Raw genomic sequence first — 13,364 nt, forward strand, 5'->3', positions numbered from 1 at the left:
TCCCCCCTTTTTTTCCAAATCCTAATTTTTTTATCCAAGTCGAAATGTTCTCTTATTTGAAGACATTGAAACCATGGTACCTAACCCCCCAAAAACTCTCCAAAATTTATAAAAAAACCTCCAATAAATGCTGGAAATGTGGAGATCAGGAAGGCTCCTACTATCATTGTTGGTGGACCTGTAAGAGAGCCAAGGAGTTCTGGAAAGAAATACACCAAAATATACAAAAAATCCTGTCAATCAAGATTATTCTAGACCCCAAGATACTGTTACTAGGAATGCTAGACTTGGAGGATAGAAACAAAGAAATTCTATTCCGCTACCTAACTACGGCGGCAAGATTAGTATATGCAAAAGAATGGAGAACGAAAATCAGACCAGAAATAAATGCCTGGTTTATTAAAATTCTGGAAATTATGAACATGGATAAATTGACATATTTACTTTCAAATGCACAGGGTAAACCAAAAAAAGCGACAAATTGGGAGCTAATGAAAGATTACTTAAGAAATGAAAACTTTAAGGTGATAATATAGATGATATGTATACACTCTTTGGATGAGCAACATTGGGCGAGAGTTAGGCCTCAGGTCAAAAGAAGGACTGAACTTAAGAGGAAATAGAACAGTATTGAATGCATCAAAGGAGAAAAAAAATAATAACACTAGATAATAGATGGAAGTCAATTTTAATGTATATGTGTGTCTTTGGTTTTGGTTTTTGGTTTTTGGTTTTTTTTTTGTCTGTCACGGTGGGAGGGGGATTATATGTTCACTGTTTATGTTCAGTTTTGTTTTATATCGGTCATGACACTGTATTTCACGCAAGATATAAGAGCACAATAAAAATTTATATAAAAAAAAAGAAACCATGTTACTTCTTTGTAGTCTCTTTTAATTGTCTCATGACTTCTTAATTCTATGTCATTCTGTTCATCCAACAGTAGTTATTTATATGTAGGCCATCCAGTCCAGCCTAGTAGGAATCTTTAGTTTGCCTTTTGGGTGGATAGTCATCTTGGTGCTCTCTCATAAGTTTCTTTTGTATCTTTCCCAAACTCAGATCAATGAGGAGTGCACAAAACGATTTCCAAATTTTTTCGCTTTGGATGTCCTCCCATATCAGATGTATGAGAGCCATCCCTTTCTTAAGTCCTTCCAAGACTAAGATTTTCGGGCTTGATGGTTTTATCTTTTTTTGCAGAGAAAACATGAATACCAATATGTTGGAATAATCTGAATGTTGGATGGAAAAATGGGTTCAATCCCTGCTCAGCCACGAGGTTTCCATGGGTGCATCTACACTGCATATTTAATTAATGCTCCACTTTCATGCTCCCATGAGACTTGGCTCTTAAAGTGGTGTCAAACTGCATCAATTCAACTGTGTAGCTCTGCCCATGGGAACCTATTGGGAAGCCTTGGGCAGGTCACACTCTCTCGGCCTCAGAAGAAGCCTCCTCTGAATGACTACGGCCAAGAACACAAGAAAATAGGATCACAATTAAGTCAGGGCTGGCTTGACACAAATGTCAATGGCAGAATGCATAGTAATCTAACAGTGACAAAAACTATTCATTAACACCTCCACTCACCCCACAGGACTACAACCCCCATAATATGGAGAACCTGCACTTTATAATTATAGCCACATAATATCATTATATCACTGCCACAAGCCTGTCCTCTGGGACTCCTGGGATCTGTAATAATAGTAGTAGTCGTAGTAGTAGTAATACTTTCCAAGCTCTCAAATCAATATCATTTGGGGTTCCATATCTCATGGAAATCCCTTTTGTACATGAAAATTAAAAGTAAAGAAGTTATGGGACAATAAAGAAGTTATGGGAATATGCAGTTGGGACTATTTGCAAACGAGGCCTCTTTTAAGACAGATAAAATGGAATTTATTGTTCACTGTTTTTGTCGAAGGCTTTCATGGCTGGGATCACAGGGTTGTTGTGTGTTTTCCAGGCTGTATGGCCATATTCCAGAAGCATTCTCTCCTGACGTTTCACCCACATCTATGGCAGGCATCCTCAGAGGTTGTGAGGTACAGTAGAGTCTCACTTCTCCAACATAAACGGGCCGGCAGAACGTTGGATAAGCGAATATGTTGGATAATAAGGAGGCATTAAGGAAAAGCCTATTAAACATCAAATTAGGTTATGATTTTACAAATGAAGCACCAAAAACATCATGTTAGGCAACAAATTTGGCAGAAAAAGTAGTTCAATACGCAGTAATGTTATGTTGTAATTACTGTATTTACGAATTTAGCACCAAAATATCACGATATATTGAAAACACTGACTACAAAAATGCGTTGGATAATCCAGAATGTTGGATAAGCGAGTGTTGGATAAGTGAGACTCTACTGTAATTACTACATAGCATTACTGTGTATTGAACTACTTTTTCTGTCAAATTTGTTGTATAATATGATGTTTTGGTGCTTAATTTGTAAAATCATAACCTAATTTGATGTTATTATCCAACATATTCACTTATCCAACGTTCTGCCGGCCCATTTACGTTGGATAAGCGAGACTCTCCTGTATTTGCAAATGAGGCCTCTTTTAAGACACATAAAATGGGATTTATTGTTCAATGTGTTGTCGAAGGTTATTATGGCCGGGATCACAGGGTTGTTTTGTTTTCCAGGCTATATGGCCATGTTCCAGAAGCATTCTCGCCTGACGTTTCACCCACATCTATGGCAGGCATCCTCAGAGGTTGTGAGGTATCTGGAGAAACTAAGCAAGGAAGGTTTATATATCTGTGAAAAGTCCAGGGTGAGAGAAGAACTCTTGTCTGTTGGAGGCCAGTGTGAATGTTGTCATTAATCACCTTTGTTAGAATGAAATTGCCTTCCCAGCCTCACATCCTGGCTTGGGGGAAATCCTTTGTTCAGAGTCATTAGCTGCCCCTGATTGACTCCTGTCTGGAATTCTTCTGTTTTCAGAGTGTTGCTCCTTATTTACCGTTCTGATTTTGAGTTTTTTTAATACTGGCAGCCAGATTTTGTTCATTTTCATGGTTTCCTCCTTTCTGTTGAAGTTGTCCACATGCTTGTGAATTTCAATGGCTTCTCTGTGTAGTCTGACATGATAGTTGTTGGAGTAGTCGAGCATTTCTGTGTTCTCAAATAATATGCTGTGTCCAGGTTGGTTCATCAAGGGCTCTGCTATGGCTGACCATGAAAATGAACAAAATCGGACTAAAAAAAACCAAGCATGGAAGATTTATATATCTGTGGAAGGTCCAGGGTGAAAGAAAGAACAAAGAACACAGAGAAGCCATTGAAATCCACAAGAAGCATGTGAACAATTTCAGCAGAAAGGAGGAAACCATGAAAATGAACAAAATCTGGTTCGCAGAATTAAAAAAATTCCAAAATCAGCACAGTAAACAAGGAGCAGCACTCTGAAAACAGAAGAATTCCAGACAGGAATCAATCAGGGACAGCTAACCACTCTGAGCAAAGGATTTCCCCAGGCCAGGATGTGAGCCTGGGAAGGCAATTTAATGCTAACGAAGGTGATTAATTGCAACATTCACACTGGCCTTCAACAGACAAGAGTTCTTCTCCCTACCCAGGAACTTCCACAGATATATAAACCCTCCTTGCTTAGTTTCTCCAAATCTTACAACCTCTGAGTATTTCTCCCATAGATGTGGGCAAAACGTCAGGAGAGAATGCTTCTGGAACATGGCCAGACATCCCGGAAAACAAACAACCCTCGGATTTATTGTTGTTGTTGTTATTATTATTATTACAGTAGAGTCTCACTTATCCAACATAAACGGGCCGGCAGAACGTTGGATAAGCGAATATGTTGGATAATAAGGACGGATTAAGGAAACGCCTATTACACATCAAATTAGGTTATGATTTTACAAATTAAGCACCAAAACATCATGTTATACAACAAATTTGACAGAAAAGTAGTTCAATATGCAGTAATGTTATGTAGTAATTACTGTATTTACGAATTTAGCACCAAAATATCACGATATATTGAAAACACTGACTACAAAAATGCGTTGGATAATCCAGAATGTTGGATAAGCGAGTGTTGGATAAGTGAGCTCTACTGTAATTACTACATAGCATTACTGTGTATTGAACTACTTTTTCTGTCAAATTTGTTGTATAATATGATGTTTTGGTGCTTAATTTGTAAAATCATAACCTAATTTGATGTTATTATCCAACATATTCACTTATCCAACGTTCTGCCGGCCCATTTACGTTGGATAAGCGAGACTCTCCTGTATTTGCAAATGAGGCCTCTTTTAAGACACATAAAATGGGATTTATTGTTCAATGTGTTGTCGAAGGTTATTATGGCCGGGATCACAGGGTTGTTGTGTTTTCCAGGCTATAAGGCCATGTTCCAGAAGCATTCTCTTCTGACGTTTCACCCACATCTATGGCAGGCATCCTCAGAGGTTGTGAGGTATCTGGAGAAACTAAGCAAGGAAGGTTTATATATCTGTGACAAGTCCAGGGTGAGAGAAGAACTCTTGTCTGTTGGAGGCCAGTGTGAATGTTGTCATTAATCACCTTTGTTAGAATGAAATTGCCTTCCCAGCCTCACATCCTGGCCTGGGGGAAATCCTTTGTTCAGAGTCGTTAGCTGCCCCCGATAGATTCCTGTCTGGAATTCTTCTGTTTTCAGAGTGCTGCTCCTTATTTACTGTTCTGATTTTGAGTTTTTTAATACTGGTAGCCAGATTTATTGTTCTTGTTGTTATTGTTGTTAAAGAAACAGGGGATATTAAAGGGAAAGCATCCAATTTTCCAGCATAGATTCTAATGCATTTATTATTATCGTCTGCCACTCAAAAGGGAGTTTTCACACTCTTATTTCAGGCAAGCAGGGCACTTCCTTTCTTCAAAGGCCAAAGTGTGAGTCAGCAAGCAGGAAATCCAACTCAAAAAACCGACACCTCGAAGCAGTAATTATTTCGCAGCAAGGTTGCGGCGATGGCCTTGCGGCACGTAGACAAAAAGGAAGTCGTAAAACCGAGAGATGCAAATCTTCCCAGGCTTTCTGTTCCATATCTTCCGGGGTGAAAGTGAACTTTCCTTAAAACTTTCTGAAGCAGAGCGAATGCATGTGTTTGCAAAGGCAACAGGCACAACTTTGCAAAAGTGGCATCGATCTCACAATCCTCCCCTGGGTTTTGCATGGAATTTTATTCCATTTATTTATTGTCTTATATCATTTTTAACTCCTCCTTTAATATATATACTTAATTGGACTACAGTACCCAAACCATGAGGATTCTGGCCTAGGGCACATCTACACTGTAGAATTAAAGCAGTTTGACACCACTTTAATATGGCTCAATGCTTGGGAATCCTGGGAGATGTCGAAGGCCTTGTAAAACTATGATTCCTGTGATTCCATACCATTGAGTTAATGGTATGGAATCTGTATTAATTCCACGGTAGAGATGCACCCAGAATAAGCAAATGCATCAACTTTGTATTATTATTACAGTAGAGTCTCACCTATCCAACACTCGCTTATCCAACGTTTTGGATTATCCAACACATTTTTGTAGTCAATGTTTTCAATACATCGTGATATTTTCGTGCTAAATTCATAAATACAGTAATTACTACATAGCATTACTGCGTATTGAACTACTTTTTCTGCCAAATTTGTTGTCTAACATGATGTTTTGGTACTTCAATTGTAAAATCATAACCTAATTTGATGTTTAATAGGCTTTTCCTTAATGCCTCCTTATTATCCAACATATTCGCTTATCCAACATTCTGCCGGCCCGTTTATGTTGGATAAAGTGAGACTCTACTGTATTACTATTATGAATACTACTACAGTAGAGTCTAACTTATCCAACATAAACAGGCCGGCAGAATGTTGGATAATTGAATATCTTGGATAATAAGGAGAGATTAAGAAAAGGCCTATTAAACATCAAATTAGGTTATGATTTTACAAACTGAGCATCAAAACATGTTATACAACAAATTTGACAGAAAAAGTAGTTCAATACGCAGTAATGCTATGTAGTAATTACTGTATTTACTAATTTAGCACCAAAATATCACGATGTATTGAAAACATTGACCACAAAAATGCGTTGGATAATCCAGAATCCAGAACGTTGGATAAGCGAGTGTTGGATAAGTGAGACTCTACTGTATTATGTTTATTTGGACCCTGCTTTCCTCTCTCAAATTAGATTCGTAGCGGCTCACATTAAAAACAATATGGTTTAAAACCTACAGTGTATCAATATCAAAATAAACATAGAATTCTTAAAAACGGACAGTTAAAATCACTTATTATGTTGCAGAACTGTTTGAAAGTTTATGGTTATGTGCGTCACAAATTGCATTTTTCTCTATCCTAAAATTAATATCCAAGGAAAGGCGGATAGGAAATACAATTATTATTATTAAAATATATATATAGAAACCCACTTGATTGGTTCACTTTGGGGTTGCCATAAGTCAGAAAAGATAACAACAACAACAATTAAATTACATCAATTCGTCATCCAAAGCCTCAATTTATCATTGCAAAGACAGATACTTCCTCTAAGCATGTGCAGAATGTCTTCAATTAGCAGGCTTAACTTTTCAGAAAAAGTGTTCAAGGTAGTTTTTGAAAAATGTAGGATTACCGTATATACTCAAGTATAAGCCGACCCAAATATAAGCAGAGGCACCTAATTTTAACACAAAAAAACTGGGAAAACGTTGACTCCAGTATAAACCAAGGGTGGTACATTTCAGAAATAAAAATAGATACCAATAAAATTACATTAATTGGGGCATCGGTAAGTTAAATGTTTTTGAATATTTACATAAAGCTCAAATTTAAGATAAGACTGTCTAATTCTGATCAAATCATTATTCTCATCTGCTTCAATGTAAATGTGCTTATGTATCCTTTTAATAATAATAGAGTAAAATAATACATGTAATATTAATAATAATAAATAGAGTAAAATAATACATGTAATAATAGAGTAAAATAATAAAAGCAATAATAATAATAAGATCAGAGTGAAATAATATTAATAATAATAATAAAAATAGAGTAAAATAAATGTAATAGTAGTAACAATAATAGAGAAAAATAATAAATGTAATAATACCCATTACTCTGGCCCAGCCCAGTTCTATTGTGTTTTAGCGTATTGTTATTGCTTGTTGTTTATACTGTTTTAATTGTTTTTAATTTGCTTTTTGTTTTGTATTGTTATATTGTGTGTTGAGGCCTTGGCCTTTGTAAGCCGCATCGAGTCCTTCGGGAGATGCTAGCGGGGTACAAATAAAGTTTAATAATAATAATAATAATAATAATACCAATAATAATAGAGAAAAATAATAAATGTACCATATATTCTCGAGTATAAGCTGACCCATATATAAGCCAACCAGGACCCTCACCCGAGTATAAGCCGAGGGGGACTTTTTCAGTCTCAAAAAAAAAGGGCTAAAAATCTAGGCTTATACTTGAGTATATACAGTATATTATATTATACTAGCTGTGCCCGGCCACGCATTGCTGTGGCAAAGTGGTGGTGGTATTGGTTAAAAATTGTTGTGGAATTTTTATTTGACGTTATTTGTATTTTTAAATTATTTTTACTGTAAGTTATCTTTTTATTTATTATATTTTATTTATTATTTTCTTGTATTATTTTTAGTTATTTTCTGTTATTATAGTATTTTATTGTATTAATTTTTTGGTGTTTTTAATTATTTTTAGTGTTTTTTATTATTTTTTATTGGGTTGCTAGGAGACCAAGTTGGAGGAGCTTAGCCTTCTAACTGGCAGCAATTGGATAAAAGCAATTATTCCTCTCCCTCTAATTAGGACTGTATTTTTCTTTTCTTTTTGTTGTATCAACCTAGAGGCGTGGATGATGGGTTGTGTTGTCAAATTTCGAGGTTGGGGGGCCTGTAGTTTTGTTGTTTTGTGGGTCGCCGTGATACCATCACTCTTTTATATATATAGATGCTTCCATCCACACTGTAGAATGAATGCAGCTTGACCCCACTTTAAACTGCCAGGGCTCAATGCTATGGGATTATGGGAGTTGTAGTTTTATTTCTCTTCCCAAGAATGCTGGTGCATCACCAAACTGCAACTCCGACCATTGCATAGCATTGAGTCTTCTTTTTCTTTAAATATGTCCAACCTTAGCCTAAATACCCTAAAGGCGACCAGATGAAGCCCAGTCTTTGATGCTAAGCAGGGTCATCCCTGGTTGACAATTGGATGGGAGTCCGCCAGTTAATGAAGCACACCAAAGGCTGTCTTTCAGAACTGGCAAAACCACCTTTGAGCATTTCTTGCCTAAGAAACCTGATGAAATTCATAGCAACACCATTAGTCAACAAACAACCTGTCAGCACACACATGCAGACTTGCTCCCATGGCATTAATCTCAACTCTTTACTTTTGGTGACTTCGGCTGGATCAACACCTCCATATAATGCTGATTATCAAAGCAGATGATCCACATAATAGCAAAAGTAAAGGTAAACATTTTCCCCTGACATTAAGTCTAGTTGTGTCCAACTCTGGGGGTTGGTGTTCATCTCCATTTCAAAGCCAAAGAGCCGGCGTTGTCCATAGACACCTCCAAGGTCATGTGGCCGGCATGACGGCATGGAGCACCGTTACCTTCCCGCCAGAGCAGTACCTATTGATCTACTCACATTTGCATGCTTTCGAACTGCTAGGTTAGCAGAAGCTAGGGCTAACAGAGGGAGCTCACCCGATCCCATGGATTTAAAGTGCAGAACTGCAGCAAGTTTAACCTGCTGCGCCATCACACTCCCTTATAATGGCAGCAATAATAATAATAATACAGTAGAGTCTCGCTTATCCAACATAAACGGGCCGGCAGAAAGTTGGATAAGCAAAAATGTTGGATAATAAGGAGGGATTATGGAAAAGCCTATTAAATGTCAAAGGCTTTTAATCAATAAATGGCAAAGATGACACGGACTGAACTACGGACAAAGCATGAGGATGGACGGATCTGATTTTATCTCTGAAATTTATATATTGTAATTTATTTATATTGTATTGTAATAGTTTTAACTGTTTTACGCATTGTTTGATATTGATTTTGTATAGGCATCGAATTGCTGCCATTACTGTAAGCCGCCCTGAGTAATGGGCAGGATATAAATGTGAGAAATAAATAATAATAATAAATACATTACGATTTTACAAATTAAGCACCAAAACATCATGTTTTACAACAAATCGACCGAAAAAAACAATTCAATACACGATAACATTATGTAGCAATTACTGTATTTACGAATTTAGCACAAAAACATTGCAATGTATTGAAAACATTGACTACAAAAACATTGACTACTAAAAGGCAGACTGCGTTGGATAATCTAGAATGCTGGATAAACGGAGGTTGGATAAGTGAGACTCTACTGTAGCTGGAAAAATCTCATAAATATATCAGCATAATGGTAATAGAAAAACCCCAGTAAATAGCAGGATTTTAATAATGATGATGATGATGATAAATACGAAAGCTCTCACTAAAAATTATGATAAAGAATAACAGAACCCGAGGAAACCTTTCAACAAAATTTAAGATGAAATAAAGGTGCCAAATTAATAATAATAGCAATAATAATAACTGGGGAAAGTTCACTAAAATATCAGCATGATAATAATAATAATAGTTATAATAATTATAACAATCATAATAATTTCAGATGGAAAAAATCACTTAAAATCTCAGAATAATAATCATGATAATAATCATCATAATAATAGAAACCTCTACTAAAATAATGAAAAAATAATACCAGGACCTTAATAATGATGATGGTTATATGAAAGCTCTCACTAAAAATTATGATTAAAAAATAACAGAACTCAAGGAAAATTGTCAATAAAAGTTACAGTGAAATAAAAGTGCCCAATTAATAATAACAGCAATAATAATATCTGGAAAGGTTTCACTAAAATATCAGGATGATAATAATAACAATATCATATGGAAAAATCTCACTTAAATTATAATAGTAGTAATAATAATAATAGGAACACCCACTACATTATGATAAAATAATAGCAGGACCTTAGTAATAATTATGATGATGACAGTAACAACAATAGAAAACCCCACTTGAATTATGATAAAATAATAGCAGGACCTTCATGAGAATGATTACAATGATAATAACAATAGAAAACGCCACTGAATTGTGATAAAATAATAGCATATGATGATAATAATAATATGAAAGTTCTCACTAAAATTATTATTTAAAAAAATAAGAGAAGCTGAGGAAAAGTCTCAATAAAGTCACCTTTGGGAGAGATAAAGTGGGGTATAAATAAATAAATAAAATAATAATAATGATACAGTAGAGTCTCACTTATCCAAGCTAAACGGGCCGGCAGAACCTTGGATAAGCGAATATCTTGGATAATAAGGAGGGATTAAGGAAAAGCCTATTAAACATCAAATTAGGTTAGGATTTTACAAATCAAGCACCAAAACATCATGTTATACAACAAATTTGACAGAAAAGTAGTTCAATATGCAGTAATGCTATGTAGTAATTACTGTATTTATGAGTTTAGCACCAAAATATCACAATGCATTGAAAACATTGACTACAAAAATGTGTTGGATAATCCAGAACCTTGGATACGCGAATGTTGGATAAGTCAGACTCTATTGTAGCTGGAAAACTCCAATAAATGTAGTAGCAGTAACAGTAGCAATAATAATAGCTGGAAAACTCCAATATATGTCGTAGCAATAACAATACAGTAGAGTCTCACTTATCCAACATAAACGGGCCAGCAGAATGTTGGATAAGCGAATATGTTGGATAATAAGGAGGCATTAAGGAAAAGCCTATTAAACATCAAATTAGGTTATGATTTTACAAATGAAGCACCAAAACATCATGTTAGACAACAAATTTGGCAGAAAAAGTAGTTCAATACACAATAATGCTACATAGTAATTACTGTATTTATGAATTTAGCACCAAAATTTCACGATACAGTAGAGTCTCACTTATCCAACATAAACGGGCCGGCAGAACGTTGGATAAGCGAATATGTTGGATAATGAGGAATTAAGGATAACCCTATTAAACATCAAATTAAGTTATGATTTTACAAATTAAGCACCAAAACATCATGTTAGACAACAAATTTATCAGAAAAAGTAGTTCAGTACACAGTAATGCTATATAGTAATTACTGTATTTATGAATTTAGCACCAAAATATCACGATATATTGAAAGCATTGACTACAAAAATGCGTTGGATAATCCAGAACGTTGGATAAGCGAGTGTTGGATAAGTGAGACTCTACTGTATATTGAAAACATTGACTACAAAAATGCGTTGGATAATCCAGAACGTTGGATAAGTGAGTATTGGATAAGCGAGACTCTACTGTAGCTGGAAAACTCCAATATATGTCGTAGCAATAACAATAGCTGGAAAACTCCAATATATGTCGTAGCAATAACAATAGCTGGAAAACTCCAATATATGTCGTAGCAATAACAATAGCTGGAAAACTCCAATATATGTCGTAGCAATAACAATAGCTGGCAAACTCCAATATATGTCGTAGCAATAACAATAGCTGGAAAACTCCAATATATGTCGTAGCAATAACAATAGCTGGCAAACTCCAATATATGTCGTAGCAATAACAATAGCTGGCAAACTCCAATATATGTCGTAGCAATAACAATAGCTGGAAAACTCCAATATATGTCGTAGCAATAACAATAGCTGGAAAACTCCAATATATGTCGTAACAATAACAATAGCTGGAAAACTCTCACTACAAATAAAATTATCAGCAATCTAATAACAATAATAATAATAATAATAATAATAATAATAATAATAATAAATTATTATTATATAATAATAATTATTATAAATGCAGACTGTGCAAGGAAACCGACGAAACCATTGATCATATCCTCAGCTGCTGTAAGAAAATCGCACAGACAGACTACAAACAGAGGCACAACTATGTGGCCCAAATGATTCATTGGAACTTATGCCTCAAGTACCACCTCCCAGCAGCAAAGAACTGGTGGGATCACAAACCTGCAAAAGTATTGGAAAATGAACATGCAAAGATACTGTGGGACTTCCGAATCCAGACTGACAAAGTTCTGGAACACAACACACCAGACATCACAGTTGTGGAAAAGAACAAGGTTTGGATCATTGATGTTGCCATCCCAGGTGACAGTCGCATAGATGAAAAACAACAGGAAAAACTCAGCCGCTATCAGGACCTCAAGATTGAACTTCAAAGACTCTGGCAGAAACCAGTGCAGGTGGTCCCGGTGGTGATGGGCACACTGGGTGCTGTGCCAAAAGATCTCAGCCGGCATTTGGAAACAATAGACATTGACAAAATCACCATCTGCCAATTGCAAAAGGCCACCCTACTGGGATCTGCACACATCATCAGAAAATACATCACACAGTCCTAGACACTTGGGAAGTGTTCGACTTGTGGTTTTGCGAAACAAAATCCAGCATATCTATCTTGTTTGCTGTGCCATACAACGTCGTTGTGTTGATAATAATAATAATAATAATAATAATAATAATAGACACTCCCTCTAAAATGATGACAACATAACCGCAGAGCCTTGAAGATGAGGTTAGGAAAAGTCACCCTAAAAAAAATGATTAAAAACAAATCAAGACTCTCGCCATTCTCTAAAGCTGAAGCTTCCTATCGAGCTGGTCTTTGGGCAAAGGTCTCACCTGGCAGAAGCAGCGCTGCTCGGCGGAGAAGGAAGAAGGAGGAGGAGAGGAAGAATTAGAGAAGGAGGAAAAGGAGGAGAGGAAGGAGAGGAGAAGCAGGAGGAAGGCAGGAGGCATGGCGTGGCTCTCTCTCTCTGGCTCGGGCTCTCTGGCAAAGGGAGGAAAAGGCTGGACCAAGAGGACGAGCAGGAGGAGCAAGAGGAGGAGCCTCCTGCCACTCCACGGAGGGGAACCCCAGAGGGCATCTAGACCAGGGGTCCTCAAACTTTTAAAGCAAAGGGCCAGTCCACAATCCTTCAGACTGTTGAGGGGCCGAATGATCATTTGAAGAAAAAAAATGAACAAATTCCTAGGCACACTGCATATGTCTTATTTGTCGTGCAAAAACAACAACAACAACAACAACGAAAGAAAAATACAATATTTAAAAATAAAAACAATTTTAACCAACTCAAACCGATCAGGATTTCAATGGGAAGTGTGGACCTGCTTCTGGCCAACAAGATAGTCAAATTAATTAGGATTATTGTTGTTGTGTGCCTTCAAGTCATTTCA

At 36.2% G+C, this 13,364-nt stretch overlaps 1 protein-coding gene across 1 annotated transcript in view; it reads right to left on the reverse strand.

Annotated features, from left to right (window-relative positions):
- Positions 1–12,995, reverse strand: part of ero1a (endoplasmic reticulum oxidoreductase 1 alpha) — a 49,937-nt gene extending 36,942 nt beyond the window's left edge. The window contains exon 1 of the mRNA XM_062968682.1: positions 12,810–12,995. Within this exon, the coding sequence (XP_062824752.1) occupies positions 12,810–12,926 (117 nt within the window). The 5' untranslated portion in view covers positions 12,927–12,995. The remainder of the gene's footprint in view (positions 1–12,809) is intronic.
- Positions 12,996–13,364: the final 369 nt, after the last annotated feature.

This window comes from Anolis carolinensis, chromosome 1 (genome assembly GCF_035594765.1).
Source record: "Anolis carolinensis isolate JA03-04 chromosome 1, rAnoCar3.1.pri, whole genome shotgun sequence".
Lineage (NCBI taxonomy): Eukaryota > Metazoa > Chordata > Lepidosauria > Squamata > Dactyloidae > Anolis > Anolis carolinensis.